General features: G+C 46.9%; 1 protein-coding gene across 3 annotated transcripts in view; it reads right to left on the reverse strand.

Annotated features, from left to right (window-relative positions):
• Positions 1-4,851: 4,851 nt before the first annotated feature.
• The window catches only part of LOC140710623 (putative oncomodulin-2), a 39,617-nt gene continuing 19,347 nt past the window's right edge, over positions 4,852-25,121 (reverse strand). The window contains exons 1-5 of one of the 3 annotated variants that reach the window (XM_073012837.1): positions 10,850-11,771; positions 10,636-10,703; positions 8,931-9,063; positions 7,221-7,330; positions 4,852-5,146 (exon numbers count right to left, since the gene is read on the reverse strand). In XM_073012837.1, the coding sequence (XP_072868938.1) occupies positions 5,121-5,146; positions 7,221-7,330; positions 8,931-9,063; positions 10,636-10,696 (330 nt within the window). In that variant the 5' untranslated portion in view covers positions 10,697-10,703; positions 10,850-11,771 and the 3' untranslated portion in view covers positions 4,852-5,120. Of the gene's footprint in view, positions 5,147-7,220; positions 7,331-8,930; positions 9,064-10,635; positions 11,772-25,121 lie in introns of those variants that run through there. The other 2 variants (XM_073012836.1, XM_073012838.1) reach the window with 2 other exon arrangements.

Here is a 25,121-nt window from a genome sequence, read left to right on the forward strand (position 1 = left end):
CCACTGCACTCCAGCCTGGGTGACAAGAGCGAAACTCTGTCTCAGCAACAGCAAAGTCAACATGCGTCGTTTGGGTGCTGAGAACAAGCTCTCTTGAGGTAGACCTGTGGTCATCTGCAAATTAGGTAAAAATAGAGACGGCAAGCACAAAGATAAAGTTGGCTGTATGTTTGTCAATCCCTTTTCTGGACTGTTACAATTTTCTCTAGAGTTTTGATTTCATTTGGGGTATGTTATATTTAACATTTTCCTTCAGTACATAAAAAGACATACAAACGAGTCAAACAATGAATAGAAATCTTGGGAACAGAACGGCGTGCCAAGCTTTCATTAATTTGCGTGTGGGACACACTCTTGGCATGACAGATTTTTTTGAGATCAGAATTTATTACTACTTTGGGCCAGGTGCAGTGGCTGCCTGTAATCCCAGCACTTTGGGAGGCTGAGGCGGGTGCATCACCTGAGATTGGGAGTTTGAGACCAGCCTGGCCAATATGGTGAAACTCCAACTCAAGTAACAATACAAAAATCAGCTGGGCATGGTGGCGGGCGCTTATAATCCCAGCTACTTGGGAAAGTGAGGTGGGAAGATCACTTTAACCTGGGAGGTGGAGGTTGCAGTGAACCGAGATCATGCCACTGCACTCCAGCCTGGGGGCAACAGACCGAGACTCTGTCTCAAAAAAAAAAAAAAAAAGAATTTATTACTACTTTGGTTTAGTGATAATAATTGGGCAAACACTGCATCTCTTTTCATTTTATTTATTTTATTTTATTAATTTATTTTTGAGACAGGGTCTCACTCCGTCACCCAGACTGGAATGTAGTGGAGTGATCATGGCTCACTGTGGCCTCAACTTTCAGGCTCAAGAGATCCTCCCACCTCAGCCTCCCGAGTAGCTGGGACCACAGGTGCATGCTACCACACCCAGCTAATTTTTAAGGTTTTTTTTTGTAGAGACAGGGTCTCCCTATGTTGTCCAGACTGGTCTTTTTAAAATTTTAAATTTAACTTTTTTCCTTCATTTTCTGTAGTTACCATGCTGCCTTTTTTTTTTTTTTTTGAGATGGAGTCTCTCTCTGTCACCCAGGCTGGAGTGGCAGTGGTGTGATCTCAGCTTGCTGCAACCACCACCTCCTGGGTTCAAGCAATTCTCCTGCCTCAGCCTCCCAAGTAGCTGGAATTACAGGTGCTTGCCACCACACCTGGCTAATTTTTGTACTTTTAGTAGAGACGCGGTTTCACCATGTTGGCCAGGCTGGTCTCGAACTCCTGACCTCAGGTGATCCGGCCGCCTCAGCCCCCAGCACTTTGGGAGGCCGAGGCGTGAGCCAATGCACCTGGCCCAGGCTGCACTTTTATAAAGGCTCCAGTCTTCTCTCACTGTTCTGTACTCCTTCCAGCCAGCGATAACTAGTATTACCATTTTACTACATCTCCTTTTATTCTTTTCATTGTGAGATACACGTTGAATAGGAAATTTGTATGAAATTTATGTAATGACTCAACTCGGGTAACTTAAAAAAATTATTTTCAAATTATACTTCCCATCAAAGACTTGGAAATGCTAATTTTTTAAAACAAAATGCAAACTTAGAAAAATAACAACTAAATAAAAAAGTGCTAATTAATGAATATGCTCAGATGTGCAAAGAGGCCGGCCATGGTGGTTCATGCCTGTGAACCCTGCACTTTGGGAGGCTCAGGTGGGAGGATCACTTGAGGCTAGGAGTTCCAGACCACCCCTGGCAACATAGCAAGACCCTGTCTCTACAAAAAATACAAAGATTAGCTAGGTGCAGTGGCGACCACCTGTAGTCCCAGCTACTTGAGAGGCTAAGGCAGGAGAATCACTTGAGCTCAGGAGTTGGAGGCTGCAGTGACCTATGGTTGCATCACCACACTCCAGCCTGGGCAACATAGCAAGACCCCATCTCTAACAAATTTTTTTCTAATCCCCAAAGTTTTACTTGTAGGCACACATGGAGTAAATCCCCCCTCAACCCCAGCAGAGCATACTCAGAATCCAAATAACATAATTAAAATTCAGTACGAGTATAGATGAAATTATCAGGTTTCATGTAAGTGTACCACCTGACACTTCTTGGGTGTTAGAGATAGTGCTTCATTATTGCTACTTATTAGCTGTTGAGAGAGACTCTGAAATGACTCCCTAAGATCAAGTTGGAAGAATGAAAAAGTAGTATAATGTTATTTGAAATGGACAAAAATAATTATCCATTTACATTGTACTTTTGAAACAGTAGAAGGAATAAAATTTATGAGTAACCAACTATAATTCTACCTATTGAAAATCCAGCCAGGTGCAGTGGTTCACGCCTGTAATCCCAGCACTTTGGGAGGCCAAGGCAGGTGGATCACTTGAGGCCAGGAGTTTGAGACCAGCCTGGCCAACATGGCAAAACCCCGTGTCTACAAAAAATACAAAAATTAGCTAGGTGTGGTGGCGCGCGCCTGTAATCCTAGCTCTCGGGAAGCTGAGGCAAGAGAATTGCTTGAACCTGGGAGGTGGAGGTTGCATGAGCTGAGATCGCACCACTGCTCTCCAGTCTGGGCTACAGAGCGAGACTCCGTCTCAAAAAAATAAATAAATAAATAAATAAAAAATAAATAAAGTTTGTCCCTGTCCCCCTAAAGTCATCCTGAGGCCCCCTATTAGTATGTGCCCCATACTTTGAGGAACTACATTTAACATGACCCTCCGGAAAACAGAGTTCAAAAGCCACTAAGCTGGTTAGTGTGCCAGAAGCCATCTGGAAGAGCCCCAGACCTCTTGTGAGGTGGAGGGTTTAGTAAAAAGTGTGAGCTTTTACACAAGCGCTCCAGAAAATGCCTCAATTGCTCCCAGGAGTCCTCCACTTGCAGGGTTAGCCAGCGAGAAGAGCTTTAATGTGCCATCTGGAAACCAGCCTGGTGAGAATTTCCTGGCTTGAGGCTGCCCAGCCCTCATGACAGCCCACGTCACAGAACCCCGGAGGCTATAGCCTCAAATGCGAAGGCGAGTCTAGGTGTGCTGGGCTCAGGTGAATCGCCTTAGAGCCAGGAAACCAGTGGCTGAGAAAGAGAAGGGGGAGCTGTCAGAGGATGGGCGAGAGCAGGTGAGCCTCTCTGAGAGCTTTTTCTCTCTCTCGCTCGCTGTTTTTGTTTTTGTTTTTGTTTTTTGTTTTTTGTTTTTTGAGAGCTTGTTTCTCAAAGAAGAAGAAGATGGCCAGGTATGGTGGTCATGCCTAAGACGCCTTTGGGAGACCTAGGCGGGCGGATCACCTGTGATCAGGAGTTCAAGACCAGCCTGGCCAACATGGTGAAACCCTGTCTTTAAAAATACAAAATTAGCCACACGTGGTGGCAGGCACCTGTAATCCCAGCTACTCGGGAGGATGAGGCAGGAGAATCGCTTGAACCTGGGAGGCAGAGGTTGTAGTGAGCCAAGATCATGTCACCGCACTCCAACCTGGGTGACAGAGTGAGACTGTCTCAAAAAAAAGAAGAAAAAAGACTTGAAAATAGGTCTGTGGTGGCTCACACCTGCAATCCCAGCACTTTGGGAGGCTGAAGTGGGAGGATGGCTTGAGACCAGCAGTTCCAAACCAACCTGAGCAACATAGCGAGACCCTCCCCCACCATCTCTAATAAATAAACAATAAAAAGTAAGGCTGGGTGCGGTGGCTCATGCCTGTTATCCCAACACTTTGGGAAGCTGAGGTGGGAGGATGGCTTGAGCCCAGTAGTTTGAGATCAGCCTGAGCAATATAGCAAGACCCGCCCCCACCATCACTAATAAATAAACAATGAAAAGTAAGGCCAGGTGCGGTGGCTCATGCCCGTTATCCCAACACTTTGGGAGGCTGAGGTGGGAGGATCGCTTTAGCCCAGCAGTTCGAGATCAGCCTCAGCAACATAGCAAGACCTCACCTCTACCAAAAGTATAAAAGTTAGCCGGGTATGGTGGTGCATGCCTGTAGTCCCAGCTACTCAGGAAGCTGAGGTGGGAGGATGGTTTGAGTCCAGGAGGCAGAGGTTGCAGTGAGCTGAGATCATGCCACTGCACTCCATCCTGGGCGACAGAGCCGGACCTTGTCTCAAAATAAATAAATAAATAATAAAGAGGAAATGGGTCCATTTCTACTAACCTGGAAACGCAAGTCTCTCCTGAGCTTTACAGACCGCTACAGACACGTGTTCTGTTTTATCTTAATTAAAAGCAAAGTGGCTTTCTAACTAACACATGGCAGAAAACACACTGGTAAGAGTGATTGGCTGGGCGCAGTGACTCGCCTGTAATCCCAGCACTTTGGGAGGCCAAGGTGGGCGGATCACTTGAGGTCAGGAGTTTGAGACCAGCATGGCCAACATGGTGAAACCCCATCTCTACTAAAAATACAAAAATTAGCCAGGCGTGGTGGTGTGCGCCTGTAATCCCAGCTACTTGGGAGGCTGAGGCAGGACAACAGCTTGAACTCGGAAGGCAGAGGTTGCAGTGAGCCAAGATTGAGCCACTGCACTCCAGCCTGGGTGACAGAGTGAGACTCTGTCTCAAAAAAGAAAAAAAAAAAAAAAAGAGTGATTTTATGCTGGCTAAAATCCCTTTTTTTAAATTTCAGTGTCAGAAGATTTGCTGAGAAAAATCCTAGCATGACAATGGCATTTATTTGTAACTTTGAAGAAACAACCAAAAAAATCCTCCAAAACCTGATTTCCTCGTTTGCTCAAGCGTAACACCAGCGTGGCCCGCTTCAGGCTTGATGGGACCAGAAATCTGACGAAAAGCCCTTGGTCCCAGCTTGCTTGAGTGTCGTGCTGAGAAAAAAACACGCCCACACATCGGCAGATGATGAGAAGCCTGTCTTTATTGGGTGATTTTTAGAGGCATTGCCTGTTGGGGGAAGGGGGCTTACAGCAGTCGTCAGGGCATATCCACCACCGAGAACGTCGTGAGCGACTCTCTCATGACCTGGCTGAAACAATGAGCAAACTGCAGAAGGTTTCCGGGAAATTAACAAATTAGGTAGGGGTAGGATGTGGGGTTCCCCATTCCCAGGGCTTTGGAATCCTTCCAGGTGATCATTCCTTTCTCTCTTTTCTCCAGACACTGGGGCTTTTAAGAGTGCACCATTTCCTGGAATTCTAGAACAGAAGAGGTGAGAACAGGGTCAGTGGAGGTGGCTTGGTTCTTTACAGACATGCCGTGGCCAATGAGAATTCCAAAGAGGGAAGGAAGTGAAGAAAATTGTCAGATGATGGGCATGGCCCCCTTGGAGGAGACAAAAGAAAGAAAAACCGGCCGGGTACAGTGGCTCACGCCTGTAATCCCAGCACTTTGGGAGGCCGAGGCAGGTGGATCATGAGGTCATGAGATTGAAACCATCCTGGCCAAGATGGTGAAACCCTGTCTCTTCTAAAAATACAAAACTTAGCTGGGTGTGGTGGCGCGCGCCTGTAATCCGAGCTGCTCGGGAGGCTGAGACAGGATAATCGCTTGAACCCGGGAGACGGAGGTTGCAGTGAGCTGAGATCATGCCATTGCACTCCAGCCTGGACGACAGAGCCAGACTCCATCTCAAAAAAAGGAGAGGGGAGGGGAGGGAAGGGGAGGAGAGGAGACCTGGGTATCAATGACTATATCTCGAGGGAGTCCACAGGGTTCCATTTCTCCGAATAATGTTATTTAACAAACATCTTCAGCTTTGCAATAGAGGCCTTTGAATTAGAACTTGTCAAGCCCATGACTTCTATTCGTTCATTTTGAATGAATGAATGGATTCAGTGTAATTACCTGTGGCCATCTGTGAACATTTAACTTATTGTCTGGTCAATTTCAGACAGCAAGGGGAGGTTTCCTTTCTCTATTCTGTAGTTGGGTATTGCATTTTTAGGATATATTTGATAGGGTGGGACTTTGAACTGACTCTCCTCCATTGAACCTACCTCCAAAAGTTTCTGTTACTAAAAGAAGGATAATAGTAATAATAACAAGGTATGCATGTTACAGATTGATATAAAAAACTGGGCATTTGCTTTATATTTATTGGTAAGCTTTGTTTATTTGGAAATCTTTCATGGTTATGTTTATCTTTTCTTTTTGAGACAGAGTTTCGCTCTTGTTGCCCAGGCTAGAGTGCAATGGTATGATCTTAGCTCACTGCAACCTCCGTCTCTTGGGTTCAAGCGATTCTCCTGCCTCAGCCTCCCGAGTAGCTAGGATTACAGGTGCCCACCACCATGCACGGCTAATTTTTTATATTTTTAATAGAGACGGAGTTTCACCATGTTGGTCCGTCTGGTCTTGAACTCCTGACTTCAGGGGATCTGCCCGCCTTGGCCTCCCAAAGTGCTGGGATTACAGGCTTGAGCCACCAAGTCCAGCCCGTGGTTATGTTTAAATAAGTCAATCCCCCCTTACCTAATCTGTTTTTATGAGCTATCTATCTGCATTAACTCCCATGTAGTAGGCAATAGTGGTGTAATTTTGAACAGGTTTTTTTTTTTAAATAAGCATCTAATGTAGCAGTTTTAAACTTCAAATTGGCACCACCAGAAGGACCACCATACGTTCTGCTGAGTTGGCAGGCACAAAGTAGCTCAAAAGCACGCTAGCAACATGACAAAAGCAAGTGAAAATAGTCCTACAGCTGTGCTAGTATATACTAAAGCTCAAACCTAGGATTCTGCCTATGGAAGATGCAGTAAATGAGGTTGGCTTATTTGTTCTCAGTTTAATATTATCCACTTGGCGGGCTAATGTCCAATAAAACATATTTGTCTAAACGCTTGAAAATGAAGAGCCCTTCCTACGCACGCCAATGGACTCTGGTCTGAGGATGTAAATCTTCCCCTTATTTTGAGGGGTTCAAACCCACTGGTGGAAATTCCTTATGCTATATGCAGGTGCATTACGGCATCTTGCAAATAACTGGCCAGGTGGCTAGCTAGTCCTCTAGTCAGGTGAAGGATATTTTGCAGCTCCTAGACAATGACCAGTGTGACCAGCTTCTATAGCACCTGCCGAGCATTATGCCAGGGTTTTTATACACATCATTTGCATCCTTACTTTAGCCCCATTTTACAGATGAGAAGACTGAGGCTCGGTAAGGTTAAGAAAGGGAGATTTTAAGCCACATCGGTTGGATCTCACAGCCCAAGCTCTCACAGATGCTTCCTGAGCTAGAGTGTTTTATGCTACGTACAGGCGCAGACGTACCCTCTGCTCCAATTTTTCCATCTCCATCGTTATCCGCAGCAGCCATCAAGGACTTGGTTTCTGACTCGGTCAGTTCTCTGGCACCACTCTCAAACTTCTGGAGGAAAAACCTACAGGAGAATAAAGATCCATGGGGATTTTCTGAAAGATCATGCATCTCTGTGTTTACACTTTTGTTCTTCCTTTAAGCAAATCATCTGTTTCCAGCACTTGCAATAATTAGCCAAGGTCTTAGCAAGCAGAGGTTTCCTTAAGCTGTAGAAACCAATGGTGGGCATTTCATTTTTAAGGGTTTTTTTTTTTTGTTTTGGTTTGGTTTTTGGGTTTTTCTTGAGACAGGGTCTTGCTCTGTCACCCAGGCTGGAAGGCAGTGACACCATCATGGCTCACTGCAGCCTCCACTTCCTGGGCTCAATCAATCCTTCTGCCTCAACCTCCCAAGGAGCTGGGACGACAGGTGCTCCCCAGCATGCCCCCACTAACATTGTTTTTTTTGTTTGTTTCTGAGACGGAGTCTTGCTCTGTCACCCAGGCTGGAGTGCAGTGGCCGGATCTCAGCTCACTGCAAGCTCCGCCTCCCGGGTTTACGCCATTCTCCTGCCTCAGCCTCCCAAGTAGCTGGGACTACAGGTGCCCGCCACCATGCCCGGCTAGTTTTTTGGTTTTTGTTTTTGTTGTATTTTTTAGTAGAGACGGGATTTCACCATGTTAGCCAGGATGGTCTCAATCTCCTGACCTCGTGATCTGCCCATCTCGGCCTCCCAAAGTGCTGGGATTACAGGCTTGAGCCACCACGCCCGGCCAACATTTGTATTTTTTTGTAGAGACAAGGTTTTGTCATGTTGCCCAGACTGGTCTTGAACTCCTGGGCTCACGCAAGCAATCCGCCCACCTCAGCCTCCCAAAGGGCTGGGATTGTAAGTGTGAGCCACAGTGCCTGGCCCATTTTTAAGCTTTTAGTGTTTTAAATTTTTATTTATTTATTTATTTGAGATAGAGTCTCTCTCTGTCACCCAGGCTGGAGTGCAGCTGCACGATCTTGGCTCTGCCTCCTGATTTCAAGCGATTCTCGTGCTTCAGTCTTCTGAGTAGCTGGAATTACAGGCGTGAGCCACCACATTTAGCCAAAGTTTTAGTTTTTTAAAGTCCATTTGCCAAAGGAAATCCCTTACACCAAAGAATCTTTGCGGCGGGGTGTGGTGGCTCACACCTGTAATCCCAGCACTTTGGGAGGCCAAGGCAGGAGGATCACCTGAAGCCAGGAGTTTGAGACCAGCCTGGGCAACATGGTGAAACCCTGTCTCTACTCAGAATACGAAAATTAGCTGGACATGGTGGCATGCACCTGTAATCCCAGCTACTTGGGAGACTGAGGCATGAGAATCACTTGAACTTGGAAGGCGGAGGCTGCAGGGAGCTGAGATCATCCCACTGCACTCCAGCCTGGGTGACAGAGCAAGACTCTGTCTCAAAAAAAAAAAAAAAAAAAAAAAAAAAATCTTTGCACCTGCAGTCTTCACTGCCCATGTTGAGGGCTTTGCCTGGGTAGATGTGTGGTCAACTGACTCATGTCCTTTGCTTTAATGATGCTTGGCTGAATGACCAACACTGAGGCTGGCCATTGAAGAAATACCGAGCATCCTGGCCCCCATTGCACCCCAGGGCCACCCAGCAGTGCCGGGTACCAGACAGACTCAGGACAAAGCTTACTTAAGCTCTTCTTCATCCAGGTACCCGCTCTGGTCGTTGTCTATGAACCGGAAAACGTCCTTCACCTGACTGGCTGACATCTTGGAGAGGCCTGACGTCTGGAAGAATTTTTGGGGTTCAAAAGTGTCTGGGTCTGAAGAACAGAGAATGAGTTATTCTGACACTCATTGGATCACATTCTATATTGGGGCCAAGGTACTGAAAACACAGATGATTAAAAATACTTCAACAATATCCCTGAGCTACGGGGATGCTCAACTGGTCCAAGATTTTGGGACAGCCGAGACTTGATGGCTCTGTGATGGCATCCTATGTCCCCTCTGCCCCAGCCTTCCCTCCTCCACTTGGTTTTGTCCATTTCCCTTTTCCCTTCTCCTCTCCTCTGCGCCTCCCCCTCCCCCTGGCCCACTTCACAGGCTGTGTAGCCGAGCCCACAACATCCCTGGTCTAATTGGTAGGGGGAAATGCAATCACTGGATTTCAACAGGCTAAACGGCCTTTGGCGATTTCTTTCTCTTTTTTTTTCTTTTCTTTCTTTCTTTTTTTTTTTTTTTTTTTTTTTTTTTTTGAGACAGTCTCACTCTGTCACCTAGGCTGGAGTGCAGTGGCATGATCTCGGGTCACTGCAATCTCTGCCTCCCGAGTTCAAGTGATTCTCCTGCCTCAGCCTCCCGAGTTGCTGGGGTTTACAGGTGTACACCCCCATGCCCAGCTCATTTTTGTATTTTTAATAGAGACAGGGTTTTGCCATGCTGGCCAGGTTGGTCTTGAACTCCTGACCTCAAGTGATCCACTGGCCTCAGCCTCCCGAAGTGCTGGGATTACAGGCGTGAGCACCACACCTGGCCCTTCAGTGATTTCTTGCTTTCATGTGTTTTGTAGGTTTCTTTTGTCTTACAGAAGTGTACTTGTGTGCTCAGATCCCAGATCTCTATAATTTTAGTTATCTAATAAATAGTAGTTTTCTTCTCCAATTCCACGAAATTTCCAGCCAAGCTCTTATTTATTTATTTATTTATTTAGAGACAGAGTTTCACTCTGTCGTCCAGGCTAGAGTGCAGTGTAGTGATCATAGCTCACCACAGCCTAAACCTCCTGGGCTTGAGTGATCCTCCTACCTCAGTCTCCCTAGCAGCTGGGACCACGGGCGCATGCCACAATGCCATGCTAGTTTTTGTTTTTATTTTTATTTTGTAGAGATGGAGCCTTGCTATGTTGCCCAGGCTGATCTCAAACTCCTGGGCTCAAACAGTCCTCTCACCTTAGCCTCCAAAAAGTGTTGGGATTACAGATGTGAGCCACCATGCCTGGTCTACATTTGTTTTTTTTTTTTTTTGGCAGGACAGAGTCTCGCTCTGTCTCCCAGGCTGGAGGGCAGTGGTGCGATCTCACCTCACCGCAACCTCCGCCTCCCAGGTTCAAGCAATTCTCTGCCTCAGCCTTCTGAGTAGCTGGGATTACAGGCGCCCGCCACCACGCCCGGCTAATTGTTTTGTATTTTTAGTAGAGATGGGGTTTCACCATCTTGGCCAGGCTGGTCTCAAACTCCTGACTTTGTGATCCACCCGCCTCGGCATCCCAAAGTGCTGGGATTACAGGTGTGAACCACTGCATCTGGCTGCGTGGCCTACATTTTGATTTTGTGTTGCTTCGCTGAAGGTGCAAAGCTGTGAGGAAATCCCATCCCGCCCCACGTCCCCTCTACCTTGGCATTCCTGGAGGGCTGCTGCAATGTCGTCAGCACTGAGCACGTCCGTGATGCTCATTTTCTACCTACTCACACAGAACAAACGAGATGCGATAAGCCACAAGCAGGAATGTGCACATCCAGGAGAAACATATGTTCTCAGGCCCACTGAAACGGCCTGTGTGTCTAGATTTTTTTTTTTTTTTTTTTTTCAATTGAGATGGAGTCTCACTCTGTTACCCAGGCTGGAGTGCAGTGGCACCATCTCGGCTCACTGCAACCTCCGCCTCCTGGGCTCAAGTGATTCTCCTGCCTCAGCCTTCCGAGTAGCTGGGATGACAGGTGCCCACTATCACGCCTGGCTAATTTTTGTGTTTTTAGTAGAGACGGGGTTTCGCCATGTCAGCCAGGCTGGTCTTGAGCTCCTGACCTCAGCTGATCTGCCTACCTTGGCCTCACAAGTTGCTGGGATTACAGGCATAAGCCACCGAGCCAGGCCTGTCTAGAATTTTAAAAATGTGATAAGCATGGTTTTGTATTAAGTGACGGGACAGAATATCCAAATTAAAACCAGATATCAAAAAGACCCCAGCCCTTTTTATCTCAGAACCTTCTTTTGAATATATGCCAGAAATGAAAAAAAAAAAAAAAATACATGACCTAAAGAAGGATTCAGTTGTTTTGTTATAAAAATTATACTGACATAATCAGTCATTTCCACAGGCAGCTACAAACCATGCTACAAATGCACTGGCATTTTCCTACACCAGCCCAAGAGATGCAATGTTGCAATTTCCACGCGGGAAGGGATACAGTTTGGCCGATTCTGCGGAAGAAGGCCTGCTATCTGACCTGAAAAGCGGAAGCAGATGGAGGAAAAGCCCATCTCCCAGAGACTAAAATCCTTCCAGGTGTCAAAGCCATGGGAAAAGAGGAGTCTAAGCACCTAAGCCTAATACGAATGCACGCAGTGAAGAAGAGTCTGGGGTCTGGTGAGTCCACCAGTTACTTACCGCACGCAGTGAAGAAGAGTCTGGGGTCTCGTGGGCCCACCGGTTACTCACCGCATGCAGTGAAGAAGAGTCTGGGGTCTGGTGGGCCCACCAGTTACTCACCGCACGCAGTGAAGAAGAGTCTGGGGTCTCGTGGGCCCACCGGTTACTCACCGTTTTAGGTTCCCCCCAGGAAGAATCAGGAAAAAGAGCTGAAGGAGCAAAACAACAGATGGGCTTTTGCTACCTTGCTGACCTACCTTATATAGGCTAGAAAAAGTGATAGTTACAACCTCTTAGATTTCCTTTTCAAGGATCAAGTGGATGTAGCTCAAATGTCTTACTCATGAAACCTCTTTTTTTTTTTTTCTATTTATATCTCAAGGGAATGTGGGTGGGAACAGCCGATTATAAAAACAAAAAACAAAAAACAAAAAAAAGCCCTCAATGAACCTTAACTAAGGTTTCAATTCTGCAAACGAACTCTGTTGGCAAAGTGTGAAGAAGGTTCTGGATGCCTGGTAAGGTGGAGATGGTGGCCTGAACTAAGACAAACACATACAGGGGTGCTCCGTAAGCTGAAAGGGCTCCCCAGATGTTAGCAGGTACCGTTTGAGGCAGGCCTGTTTTCAGGTTTGGGATCTATGGGTGTGTAACGCTGACCTCAGTCTGGAGTTGACAGACTCAAAGCCATTGTCACCAAGCGCACACACAGGACTCGTCCGGCACAGGAGATGGGGCTAAGTGATGTGATTTTCCTACAAATGTCTTGACTTGGACATTTCCCAGCTATACCATAAATTGCACACACTCAAAAGGCAAAAAGGAGGAAATCAAGCCAGCATTCCCAACCCACAAAACTAACATGTTCGGAAAAGAAAATTCTGAGGCTGAGGCCAGGACTAGACAACTCAAGATTTTGTTTCTGTTGTGACAGGGTCTTTCTCTTTTGCCCAGGCTGGAGTGCAGTGGCACGATCTCAGCTCACTGCAGCCTTGACCTCCCAGGCTCAAGTGATCCTCCCACCTCAGTCTCCCTAGTAGCTGGTACTACAGGCACACACCACCATGCCTGGCTAATTTTTTAAATATACATTTTTTTTGAGAGACAGGGTTTTGCCACGTTGCCCAGGTTGGTCTCAAACTCCTGGGCTCAAGTAATTCTCCCACCTCAGCCTCCCAAAGTGCTGGGATTACAGGGGTGAACCACCATGCCCGGCCTTTTTTTTTTTTAATTTTCAGCAAACATTTATTGAGCCTTTATATGGCCAGCACTGTGCCAGGCTCTTCTTTTTAATTATTGTGGTAAAAAATTCCATAAAATATATAATCTTAACCATTTGTAAGTGTATGTATAGTACAATAGTGTTAACTCTTGGTGCATTATTGAACGAGAGATCACTATAATTTATTCAGCCAGAAAAACGGAAACTCTGTATCCACTGAGCTTCCACCACTCCCCTGTTCCCCCACCTCCCAGCTCCTGGTAAGCATTGTACTTCCTGCTTCTAAGAGTTTGACTACTGGCTCACACCTGTAATCCTAGCACTTTGGGAGGCTGAGGCAGGCAGATCACGAGGTCAGGAGTTCAAGACCAGCCTGACCAACATGGTGAAACCACATCTCTACTAAAAATACAAAAATTAGCTGGGCGTGGTAGCCTGTAAACCCAGCTACTCAGGAGGCTGAGGCAGGAGAATCGCTTGAATCCAGGAGGTGGAGGTTGCGGTGAGCTGGGATTGCGCCATTGCACTCCAGCCTGGGTGACACAGAAGTCTTTGTTGCAGCTTTGAGTGCACTATTGAAATTGGAAACAACTAAAATGGGCTTTAGTCAGGAATCTGTCAGACAAATTATGGTACATCCATGCAATGACTTCCTATGTGGACATTAGAAAGAATGAAGTAGGCTGGGTGCAGTGGTTCACGCCTGTAATCCCAGCACTTTGGGAGGCCAAGACAGACAGATCACCTGAGGTCAGGAGTTGGAGACCAGCCTGGCCAACATGGTGAAACCCTGTCTCTACTAAAAATACAAAATTAGCCAGGCGTGGTGGTGTGCACCTGTAATCCCAGCTACTCTGGAGGTTGAGGCAGGAGGATCGCTTAGAATCCGGGAGGCGGAGGTTGCAGTGAGCTGAGATCGTGCCATTGCCCTCCAGCCTGGATGACAGAGCGAGACTCTGTCTCGAAAAAAAAAAAAAAAAATCAGCTAGGCATGGTGGCGCATGCCTGTGGTGCCGGCTGCTCAGGAGGCTGAGGTGGGAAGATTGATTGAGGCCGGGAAGTAAAGGCTGCTGCAAGTTACAATTGCACCACTGCACGCCAGCCTGGGCGACATAGCAAGAACTTGTCTCAAAAATAAATAAATAAATAAAAAGAAAGTTTCTGAAAATAAGTCTTAAGAGTTTTGAAGGCCGGGCGTGGTGGCTCAAGCCTGTAATCCCAGCACTTTGGGAGGCCGAGACGGGTGGATCACGAGGTCAGGAGATCGAGACCATCCTGGTGAACACGGTGAAACCTCGTCTCTACTAAAAATACAAAAAAAAACTAGCCGGGCGAGGTGGCGGGCGCCTGTAGTCCCAGCTACTCGGGAGGCTGAGGCAGGAGAATGGCGTGAACCCGGGAGGCGGAGCTTGCAGTGAGCTGAGATCCGGCCACTGCACTCCAGCCTGGGCGACAGAGCGAGACTCCGTCTCAAAAAAAAAAAAAAAAAGAGTTTTGAATTAGGTTTCTGACATTAAGTTGCCATAGAAACTAGCTAAGCCGTTTCTTTTTCTTGGGAGTGTTTACAATTGTCCACAGAGATACAACATTTTTTTAAAATCTCCTCGTTTAAATCAAAGTAGCATAGGGGTTAAAACAAGATACTTTTTATGTTCATGCTATTTTTCTGATAGAAAATAAAGATACTAGAGACCAGGCCAGGAGTGGTGGCTCACGCCTGTAATCCCAGCACTCTGGGAGGCTGAGGTGGGCGGATCACCTGAGGTCAGGAGTCCGAGATCAGTCTGGCCAACATGGCGAAACCCTGTCTCTACTAAAAATACAAAAACATTATCTGGGCATGGTGGTGGGCTCCTGTAATCCTAGCTACTTGGGAGGCTGGGGCAGGAGAATCGCTTGAACCTGGGAGGTGGAGGTTGCAGTGAGCCGAGACTGTGCCACTACATTCCAGCCTGAGTGACAGATCAAGACTCTGTCTCAAAAAAAAAAAAACTATATATATATATATATAGAGAGAGAGAGAGAGAGAGAAAGATTCACACAAACAGACAATATTGTATAATTCCACTAATACAAGGCACCTAGAATATTCAAATCGACACAGACAGACAGAATGGTGGTTAGCAGGGCTGGGGGGAGGGGTAATGGGAGTAAGTGTTTAATGGGGACAGAGTCTCAGACTTGGAAGATGAGAAAGTTCTGGAGATGGATGGGGTGACGGTTGCACAATGTGAATATATTTAATGCCACAGAACTTCAAAAGGGTTAAGATGGGTCGGGTGCGGTGGCGCACGTCTGCAATCCCAGCGCTTTGGAAGGCCGAGGCGGGAGAATTGCTTGAAGCCAGGAGTTTGAAACCAGCCTGGGTTACAAAGCAAGACCCCATCTCTACAAAAAAATAATAAAAAAGTTAGCCAGGCACTGTTGTGTGCACCTATGGTCCCAGCTACTTGGGAGGCTGAGGTGGGAGGATTGCTTAAGCCCAGGAGTTTGAGGCTGCAGTGAGCTGTGATCACACCACTGCACTCCAGCCTGGTTAACAGAGTAAGACCCTGTCTCTCCAAAGAGAAAAAAGGAAAATGATTAAGAAGGTAAATTTCATATTATGTATTTTATGTTGCATATCATGTTATACATATGACATACGTTGCATATGCATAATATGTTGTTTATCATATTTGCATATTTATGTAATGTGATGTATATGTATATCGTGTGTGTGTGTGTGTGTGTGTATATATATAAAAACAATTTGTAAACGTTGATTCCGTAGTCTTCATTATTTTGGCCACCAATTCCTAATTGCTCCCAGGAAAGAATAGGAGGAAGATGTGGAAGTAGATCGGTTTGGTTTTTTTTTTTTTTTTTTTTTTTTTTTTTTTTTTTTTTTTTGAGACGGAGTCTTTGCTCTGTCGCCCAGGCTGGAGTGCAGTGGCACGAACTCGGCTCACTACAAGCTCCGCCTCCCGGGTTTACGCCATTCTCCTGCCTCAGCCTCCCGAGTAGCTGGGACTACAGGCGCCCGCCACCTCGCCCGGCTAGTTTTTTTTTTTTGTATTTTTTAGTAGAGACGGGGTTTCACCGTGTTCGCCAGGATGGTCTCGATCTCCTGACCTTGTGATCCGCCCGTCTCGGCCTCCCAAAGTGCTGGGATTACAGGCGTGAGCCACCGCGCCCGGCCGGTTTTTTTTTTTGAGACAAGGTCTCACTCTGTCACCCAGGCTGGAATGCAGTAACATGATCTCAGCTCACTGCAACCTCCACCTCCCAGGTTCAAGCGATTCTCCTGCCTTAGCCTCCTGAGTAGCTGGGATTACAGGTGCCTGCCACCATGCCCAGCTAATTTTTTTTTTTTTTTAGTAGAGACGGGGTTTCGCCATGTTGACCAGGCTGGTCTCCAACTGCTGACCTCAAGTAATCTGCCCCCCTCAGCCTCGCAAAGTGCTGTGATTACAGACGTGAATCACCGTGCCCAGCCTGGCTGCCATTGTGGGGATGAAACTGTTGAATGCATGGGAGACCCTCCTTCCATCATGTATGATGGGCTGGTTGAGAGCACAGTGGACCCACTTCCATGTTCTCCCAACAGATGTCACTTCCTAAATATCTCTCAACTTCATCTTCTCTTCACGGACCACTGTCACTACCTGAGCCCAAGCTGCCAGCATCTCTTTTGGGAAAGGAAACAACAATGGTGGACTCCTAACCTTTATCCACTCGGGGTCACCTCCAACCTAGCCAGGTGGGTTTTCAAAAAACCCAAGCATGGCTGGACTCGGTGGCTCATGCCTGAAATCCCAACATTTTGGGAGGCCGAGGCAGGAGCATTGCTTGAGCCCAGAAGTTTGAGACCAGCCTGGGTCACACAGCAAGAACCCATCTCTACAAAAAATGGAAATAACTAAATAATTATCCAGGCTCCTGGGCTTGAGCGGTCCTCCTGCCTCAATCTCCTGAGTAGCTGGGACTAGAGGCACCTGCCACCACCCCAGGCTAATTTCTAAATTAAATTAAATTAAATTAAATTAAAATTTTCTTTTTTTGAGATGGAGTTTTGCTCTTGTTGCCCAGGCTGGAGTGCAATGGCAAGATCTGGGCTCACTGAGACCTCTACCTCCCAGATTCAAGCAATTCTCCTGCCTCATCCTCCCAAGTAGCTGGGATTACAAGTGTGCACCACCACGCCCAGCAAATTTTTTGTAGTTTTAGTAGAGACAGGGTTTCACCATGTTGGCCAAGCTGGTCTTCAACTCCTGACCTCAAGTGATCCACCTGCCTCGGCCTCCCAAAGTGCTGGGATTACAGATACGAGCCACTGCGTCCAGCCTTCATTTTTTAATTTAATTTTTGTAGATTCAGGGTCTGGCTCTGTCATGCAGGCTACAGTGCAATGATGCGATTGTGGTTCATTGCAGCCTTGACCTCTTGGGCTCAAGCCATCCTCCCTTCTTGGCCTCCCAAAGTGCTGGGATTACAGGTGTGAGCCACCGCGCCCAGTTCCATCGTCCATTTTTATCTTTGGTCTTTCATTGGCACATTTCTTGTCACAGGGTAACTATCCAATGAACACATTTGTGCAATGAATGAACTAGCTCTGAATCTGAATGTCTGCATCCAGCTGTCTCTGCACGGTGACATGGGGGATGGGGTGGGATCTAGAGTTACGGGCGTGTTTATTTATGAATGAGACACTTCTCTAGGACTGGATTTCCTTTCCCACTCACAGACTGAGCAATCATTTGTTAAATAAGTTTACAATGGGGGGTTGGGACAAGCTCCTTTGTGAGTCGAAGTGACTGCTGTTTACAAACGAAGACGGTAAAGTGTCTTAGGGCTGCCTGAAAAGGACAGCTTGTGTGTTTACCAATGGAATGAATGAATAACAAGGATGGGGGATCCCCAGGAGCACACAGCCCCTGTCTACAAGAGCTGACCTCTCCTGGGTTTACAGTTTTGATTACCCATGGGGCAGGGCGAAATGCATCCCTTGTGACCTACTATGGGTGTGGAAATGGCACAAGTCCCCTAATTACTGTTGGCTCTGTAATCTGTGGGCTCCGGTGCACAGGGAAAATGCGAGTCCTGACGGGCGCCGTGGCTGGTGTCTGTAGTTCCAGCTACTCTGGAGGCTGAGGCAGGAGGATTGCTTGAGCTGGGAGTTCTGGGCTGCAGTGCACTCTGCCAACTGGGTGTCTTCACTAAGTTTGACATCAATATGGTGACCTCCTGGGTGCAGGGGACCATCAGGTTGCCTAAGGAGGGGTGAACCAGCCCAGGTTGGAAACGGAGCAAGTCAGAACTCCTGTGCTGATCAGTAGTGGGACTGTGCCTGTGAATTGCCACTGTATTCCAGCCTGGGCAACATAGCAAGACCCCATCTCTAAAAAAAGAAAAGAAAAGAAAAAAGAAATGCAAGTCCTCTTGTTCAAAGAATTTCCATGTGAGTGCCTCAGCAGATTAAATCAAGTGTGCAGGCTAAGTGCAGGACCCTGAAGACTAGAGGTCTCACACCCATGAAGCCTGCCCTGTTCACATCAGGTTTGTACAACACTGCCCAATTCACCAATATGATGTCGTGTCATTTAACCGTGGTAACAACTCTGTGCATTTTTTTTTTTTTTTTGAGACGGAGTCTTGCTCTGTTGCCCAGGCGGGAGTGCAGTGGCTAGATCTCAGCTCACTGCAAGCTCCGCCTCCCGGGTTCACGGCATTCTCCTACCTCAGCCTCCCGAGTAGCTGGGACTACAGGCGCCCGCCACCTCGCCCGGCTAGGTTTTTTTTTTTTTTTTTGTATTTTTTAGTAGAGACGGCGTTTCACCGTGTTAGCCACGTGTTAGTCGATCTCCTGACCTCATGATCCGCCCGTCTCGGCCTCCCAATGTGCTGGGATTACAGGCTTGAGCCACCGCGCCCGGCCCTCTGTGAAATATTATTATCCCCATGACGAAAAAGGGAGAGATATCCCAGGTCAGGCAGGGTGCGGTGGCTCAAGCCTATAATCTCAGCACTTTGGGAGGTTTGCTTGAAGCCAGGAGTTTAAGACCAGCCTAGGCAACAGCGTGAGACCCCTATTGTCAGGTGTCTGAGCCCAAGCCAAGCCATCGCATCCCCTGTGACCTGCACGTACACACCCAGATGGCCTGAAGTAACTGAAGAATCACAAAAGAAGTGCAAATGCCCTGCCTCGCCTTAACCGATGACATTCCACCATAAAAGAAGTGAAAATGACTGGTCCTTGCCTTCAGCGATGATATTATCTTGTGAAATTCCTTTTCCTGGCTCATCCTGGCTCAAAAAGCTCCCCCACTGAGCACCTTGTGACCCCCACTCCTGCCTGCCAGAGAACAACCCCCCTTTGACTGTAATTTTCCTTTACCTACCCAAATCCTATAAAACAGTCCCACCCTTACCTCCCTTCGCTGACTCTCTTTTCAGACTCAGCCCGCCTGCACCCAGGTGAAAGAAACAGCCATGTGGCTCACACAAAGCCTGTTGGCCTCTTCACATGGACGCACAAGACACCTATCTCTTTACTTTTTTTTTTTTTTGAGACAAAAAGAAAAAGCGGGAGGAGGAGGAGACAAAGCCAACACATATAAAGGGCACATTATTATAAAATTGTTTAAAACCAGTGATAAAGAGAAGATGAAGATCATAAAGGCAGCCAGAAAAAAGAGACACAATATGTTCAGAGGAACAAAGATAAGATTGATATCAGACTTCTCTCTCTCTCTCTTTTTTTGAGATGGGGTCTTGCTATGTTGCCCAGGCTTGTCTTAAACTCCTGGGCCCTGAGTAGCTGGGATTACAGGTGCACAGCACTGCGCCCAGTGACATCAGACTTCTGGTCAGAAACAATACAGGCCAGAAGGCAGAGGAGGGATTTTTTTTTAAAAGAACTGCAAGAAAAACAAACTAACTAACTATTGTGGATGGACACAAAGATTTTGTTTCTCTTCACAATTGGAAATCACCTCAACGTCCGATGTGCGGGGATTTGTTAATTGATGGGCCATAAAAAATAAAAGGGTAGTCTAGAAGTCTGTTTAATGATATGGAAAAATATCCACCATATATAGTAAAGTGAAACAGGCACTATGCTCAATGTATTTTGTAAATTGGAAAATATATATTTATAGACACAGGACGGCAGTTAGAGTGACTGGACCTTACACAGTTGTGGGAGCGGGTTACATGGTAACCAGTGCCAACCTCCACCCTCCACAGATATGTCTTCTTACCCACAATAAACTGGAACTAGGCAGGGAGGGGAATTTTAAGAAATGCAGTCCCAGTTTTGCTAAATTGACACAATACAAATTCACCATGTATCAGTAAAAGGCTACAGAGAAATTCACCCAGATGGTTTTAGCAGTAATTACTGGGAGTTGAGTGGGTTTAAATTCTCAGTACACAGGTCAGATGTGAGAAAATCAAACAATACATTTGGTTTTTTAATATGATAAATCTACCTAATTTTCACTCCAACCCCTTCCATCCTGTCAAGGAGGAAGGAAATCCACCTTCCTCCTTCCCTCCCTCTCTCCCTTCCTTCCTTCCTTCTTTCCCTCCTTCCTTCCTTTCTTCCTTCCCTCCCTCCCTCCCTCTCTCCCTTCCTTCCTTCCTTCTTTCCCTCCTTCCTTCCTTTCTTCCTTCCCTCCCTCCCTCCCTCTCTCCCTTCCTTCCTTCCTTCTTTCCCTCCTTCCTTCCTTTCTTCCTTCCCTCCCTCCCTCCCTCTCTCCCTTCCTTCCTTCCTTCTTTCCCTCCCTCCCTCCTTCCCTCCCTCCCTTCTTTCCCTCCCTCCCTCCCTCTCTCCCTTCCTTCCTTCCTTCTTTCCCTCCTTCCTTCCTTTCTTCCTTCCCTCCCTCCCTCCTTCCCTCCCTCCCTTCGTTCCCGCCTTTCGTCTTCCCTCCCTCCCTTCCTCCCTCTCTCCCTCCCTTCCATCCTTCTTTCCTCCCTCCCTTCCTCCTTTCCTCTCTCCCTCCCTCCCTGCTCCTCTTTCCTTCTGTCATTCATCTCATTCTGTTGCCCAGGCTGGAGTGTCGTGGCACAATCATAGCTCACTGTCACCTTGAACTATGATTTGGGCTCAATGTTAGCCCTGGGCTAACATTGGCTCCTTCTCACCTCAGCCTCTCAAGGACCTGGGACTACAGGCGCACACCACAACACACAGCTAATTAAATTTTTTTTTTTTGTAGAGATGGGGGTCTTGCTATGTTGCCCAGGCTGGTGTTCAACTCCTAGCCTCAAGTAATCCTCCTTCTTCAGCCTCCCCAAACAGTAGGATTGCAGGCATGAGCCTCTGCACCTGGCAGAAAAATACTGGATTTTTGTACAAATACCTATATTATTCATGAATAAACTTTAAACTGCCCTGAAATTATGGGACTGAAGTGATTAAAATCTTTATCCAAATGAAGACAACTACACTATTATCAAGAGTGTGGGCCGGGCGCGGTGGCTCAAACCTGTAATCCCAGCACTTTGGGAGGCCGACACGGGCGGATCACGAGGTCAGGAGATCGAGACCATCCTGGCTGACACAGTGAAACCCCGTCTGTACTAAAAAATACAAAAAAAAAAAAACTAGCCGGGCGAGGTGGCGGGCGCCTGTAGTCCCAGCTACTTGGGAGGCTGAGGCAGAAGAATGGCGTGAACCTGGGAGGCGGAGCTTGCAGTGAGCTGAGATCCAGCCACTGCACTCCAGCCTGGGCAACAGAGCGAGACTTTGCCTCAAAAAAAAAAAAAAAAAAAAAAAAAAGAGTGTGGCATATTTGACCTACATCTAGATGTGTATATGCATTTTCTTTTCCAAAAATGAATAAAATAACAAAAGATTTCAGTGTTGTTATTTATCTATTAAATACCCAGTTAAACTCACTGTTTCTAAATGCACAGGGTGTGTGTTGCCCAAGTCCAGAACAGTCCAGAACAGTACAGAATAGTCCAGAACAGCCCAGAACAGTTCTCTGGAACTTCTAGGTCACAGCTGAGCATGTTTTATTTCCTGAATTTAGTGTTCTCCCATCGCTAGAGGTGATTCATGTTTATTAATTAGGTTTGTGCAAAAATTATTGTGGTTTTTGCAATTATTGCAATTATAATATAATTTTGCAATTATAACTTTTGCACCAGCCTAATAAAAAAACACCTTGGCTGACAAGCTATGGGAATGGTATGGCCGCCAGAAATGACCTTCACAGTGTTCTAAAAAGCAGTGGCTTCCAGTTCAGAAGGGGTTTGCTGCTCTCCGTCTAATGAGTTGGGGTTCTCTTTTCTCCTCCACGTTCTGGGTTTTGATGCCTCTTAGCAGCACCAGCTCTCATTTGGGAAGCAATTATGAATCGTTAGTAAAAGCTCAACTTTTTTAAGAAGCAAAACCAGCAAGAAAATTCAGCACGTCCCGGTTTTCTAGACAGCATGCTCGAAGACCACACCCAGGCACTTAATAATTTAGCCTTTTGGGCAAATTTCTCATTAGAGTAGATCGAAAACATGAATAATGCAGGCATTTGTGAATCACACTGCTCGGCGGTGCCCGCACTGGCTAGGAAACACCTGAAGCAGTTGCAGAGGGGCTCAGGGTGACCAGATCCGGTGACTGGGTCATGATGACACCAAATTTGGTTAATGGGAATCCCAGGTCATGTCCGATGGTATCAAACCACAGCTGCTGCCTGCTGCCTTCTGCAGGTCTTTCAAGTCAAATGTCTCATGCCAGTCAAAATGCCTGCCAGGAAATCAGACTCTATTTCCCTAGTTCTTTTTTTTTTTTGAGAGGGAGTTTCACTCTAGTTGCCCAGGCTGGAATGCAACGGCACGATGTAGGCTCACCGCAACCTCCGCCTCCCGGGTTCAAGCGATTCTCCTGCCTCAGCCTCTCGAGTAGCTGGGATCACAGGCATGCACCACCACGCCTGGCTAATTTTGTATTTTTAGTAGAGATGGGGTTTCTCCATGTTGGTCACGCTGGTCTCAAACTCCCGACCTCAGGTGATCCGCCTGGCTCGGCCTCCCAAAGTGCTGGGATTACAGGCGTGAGCCACCGTGTCCAGCCTATTTCCTTAGTTCATTTTTCTTCCTTTTTTCTTTTTTTTTTTCTTTTTTTTCTTTTCTTTTTTGTTGAGACAAGGTCTCCCTCTGTCACCCAGGCTGGAGTGCAGTGGTGCAATCACAGCTTACTGCAGCCTCAGCCTCCTGGGCTCAAGTGATTTCCCCCACCATAGCATCCCCCGTCACCAGTAGTTGGGACCGCAGGCGCGCACCACCATGCCTGGCTAATGCTTTATTTTTTGTAGAGACGGGGGTCTCATCAAGTTGCCCAGGCTGGTCTCGAACTCACCAGCTCAAGCGACCCTCCTGCCTCGGCCTCCCAAAGTGCTGGGATTTCAGGCGTAAGCCACAGCACCTGGCCTCCTCTTTTCCCCCCTTGTTCCCCAGATCATTCTTGCATTCCTAATCTCCTCAAACCCCAACACGTCTTCATCCTCAGCCAATGACCTTGCCTTCTTCTTAAGAAACTAGTAATGACCGGAGGAGAGTGTCCCCAAGTTCCCTAGATGACATCGTCCCTCTCCCAGCCTCTGCATCCACTCACTCTGCCTTCCTGCCTTAGCTATAAAATGAATCAGCAGGTCGGGTGCGGTGGCTTATGCCTGTAATTCCAGCACTTTGGGAGGCCAAGGCGGGCGGATGATGAGGTCAGGAGTTTGAGACCAGCATGGCCAACATGGTGAAACCCCGTCTCACTAAAAATACAAAAAATTAGCTGGGCGTGGTGGTGCATGTCTGTAGTCTCAGCTACTCAGAAGGCTGATGCAGGAGAATAGCTTGAACCCAGGAGGTGGAGTTTGCAGTGAGCTGAGATCATGCCATTGCACTCCAGCCTGGGCGACAGAGTGAGACTCCGTCACGAGGAAAAAAAAAAAAAAGAAGCATCCACAGAACCATCCACAGCCTATCTAAAGCCAGCCCCTCCACCATCTAAACTGGATGCCGTTCCTGCCACCCTCTCAACACATCACTCCACGTACTCTCCCCTCCCTCTCCCGTGCCATCAATTTCTCTCTCCCTAATAGATCTTTCCATTAACATAATATAACCGAAAAAGGGACTGAGGCAGGAGTCCCCATTGACTGAGGCTGATGCAGCAGTTTGAGGACACGCCAGGGAGGAACACCAGCCACGGGAGCATCTGTGACCTGTGCGTTTCCAGAGAGGGTTTGGGAACTTCACTCTTTTTTTTTTTTTTTTTTTTTTTTTTTTGAGACGGAGTCTCGATCTGTCGCCCAGGCTGGAGTGCAGTGGCCGGATCTCAGCTCACTGCAAGCTCTGCCTCCCGGGTTCACGCCATTCTCCTGCCTCAGCCTCCCGAGTAGCTGGCACTACAGGCGCCCGCCACCTCGCTCGGCTAGTTTTTTGTATTTTTTAGTAGAGATGGGGTTTCACCGTGTTAGCCAGGATGGTCTCGATCTCCTGACCTCGTGATCCGCCCGTCTCGGCCTCCCAAAGTGCTGGGATTACAGGCTTGAGCCACCGCGCCCGGCCGGGAACTTCACTCTTTAAAGGGGAAAGAGTAAGCAGGAGGGATAAAGGAAGGGAGGGTAGGCAGAGAGGCAAATGGTCACATTCTCTCAAGGCTCTGATTAGCGATTAATAAATCTACATTTTACATGCCAATGAGGCATTCGTCTCCAGCTCAGGAAATCTACATTTTACATAAGGTAAACATGTGAAAAAAGGAGTAAAAACTAAACGATGCATTCATCCTGAGCTCAGTAAATCTACATTTTACACAAGATAAACATGTGAAAAGAGGGAGTGAGGAGTCCATGGTGCATTCATCTCAAGCCCAGAGAATCTACATTTTATATAAGATTAAACGTGTGAAAAGAGGGAGTAAAGACTCCGTGATGTGTTGATCTGAAGCCCAGTGAATTTACATTTTACATAAGATAAAGGTGAAAAGAAGGAGTAGAGGAAAGACTCCATGACGCATTCATCTCAAGCCCAGTGAATCTACATTTTACATAAGATAAACCTGTGAAAAGAAGGAGTAGAGGAAAGAGTCCATGATACATTCATCCTGAGCTCAGTAAATCTACATTTTACGTAAAAGACAGTAAACTTGAAAAGTAGTAGTAAAGACTCTGTAATGCTTTCATCGTAAGCCCAGTGAATCTACATTTTATATAAGATAAACATGTGAAAAGAAGGAGTAGAGGAGTCCATGGTGTGCTCATCTCAAGCCCAGTGAATCTACATTTTACATAAGATAAACATGT

This window comes from Chlorocebus sabaeus, chromosome 28, assembly GCF_047675955.1.
Source record: "Chlorocebus sabaeus isolate Y175 chromosome 28, mChlSab1.0.hap1, whole genome shotgun sequence".
NCBI classification, from domain to species: Eukaryota; Metazoa; Chordata; class Mammalia; order Primates; family Cercopithecidae; genus Chlorocebus; species Chlorocebus sabaeus.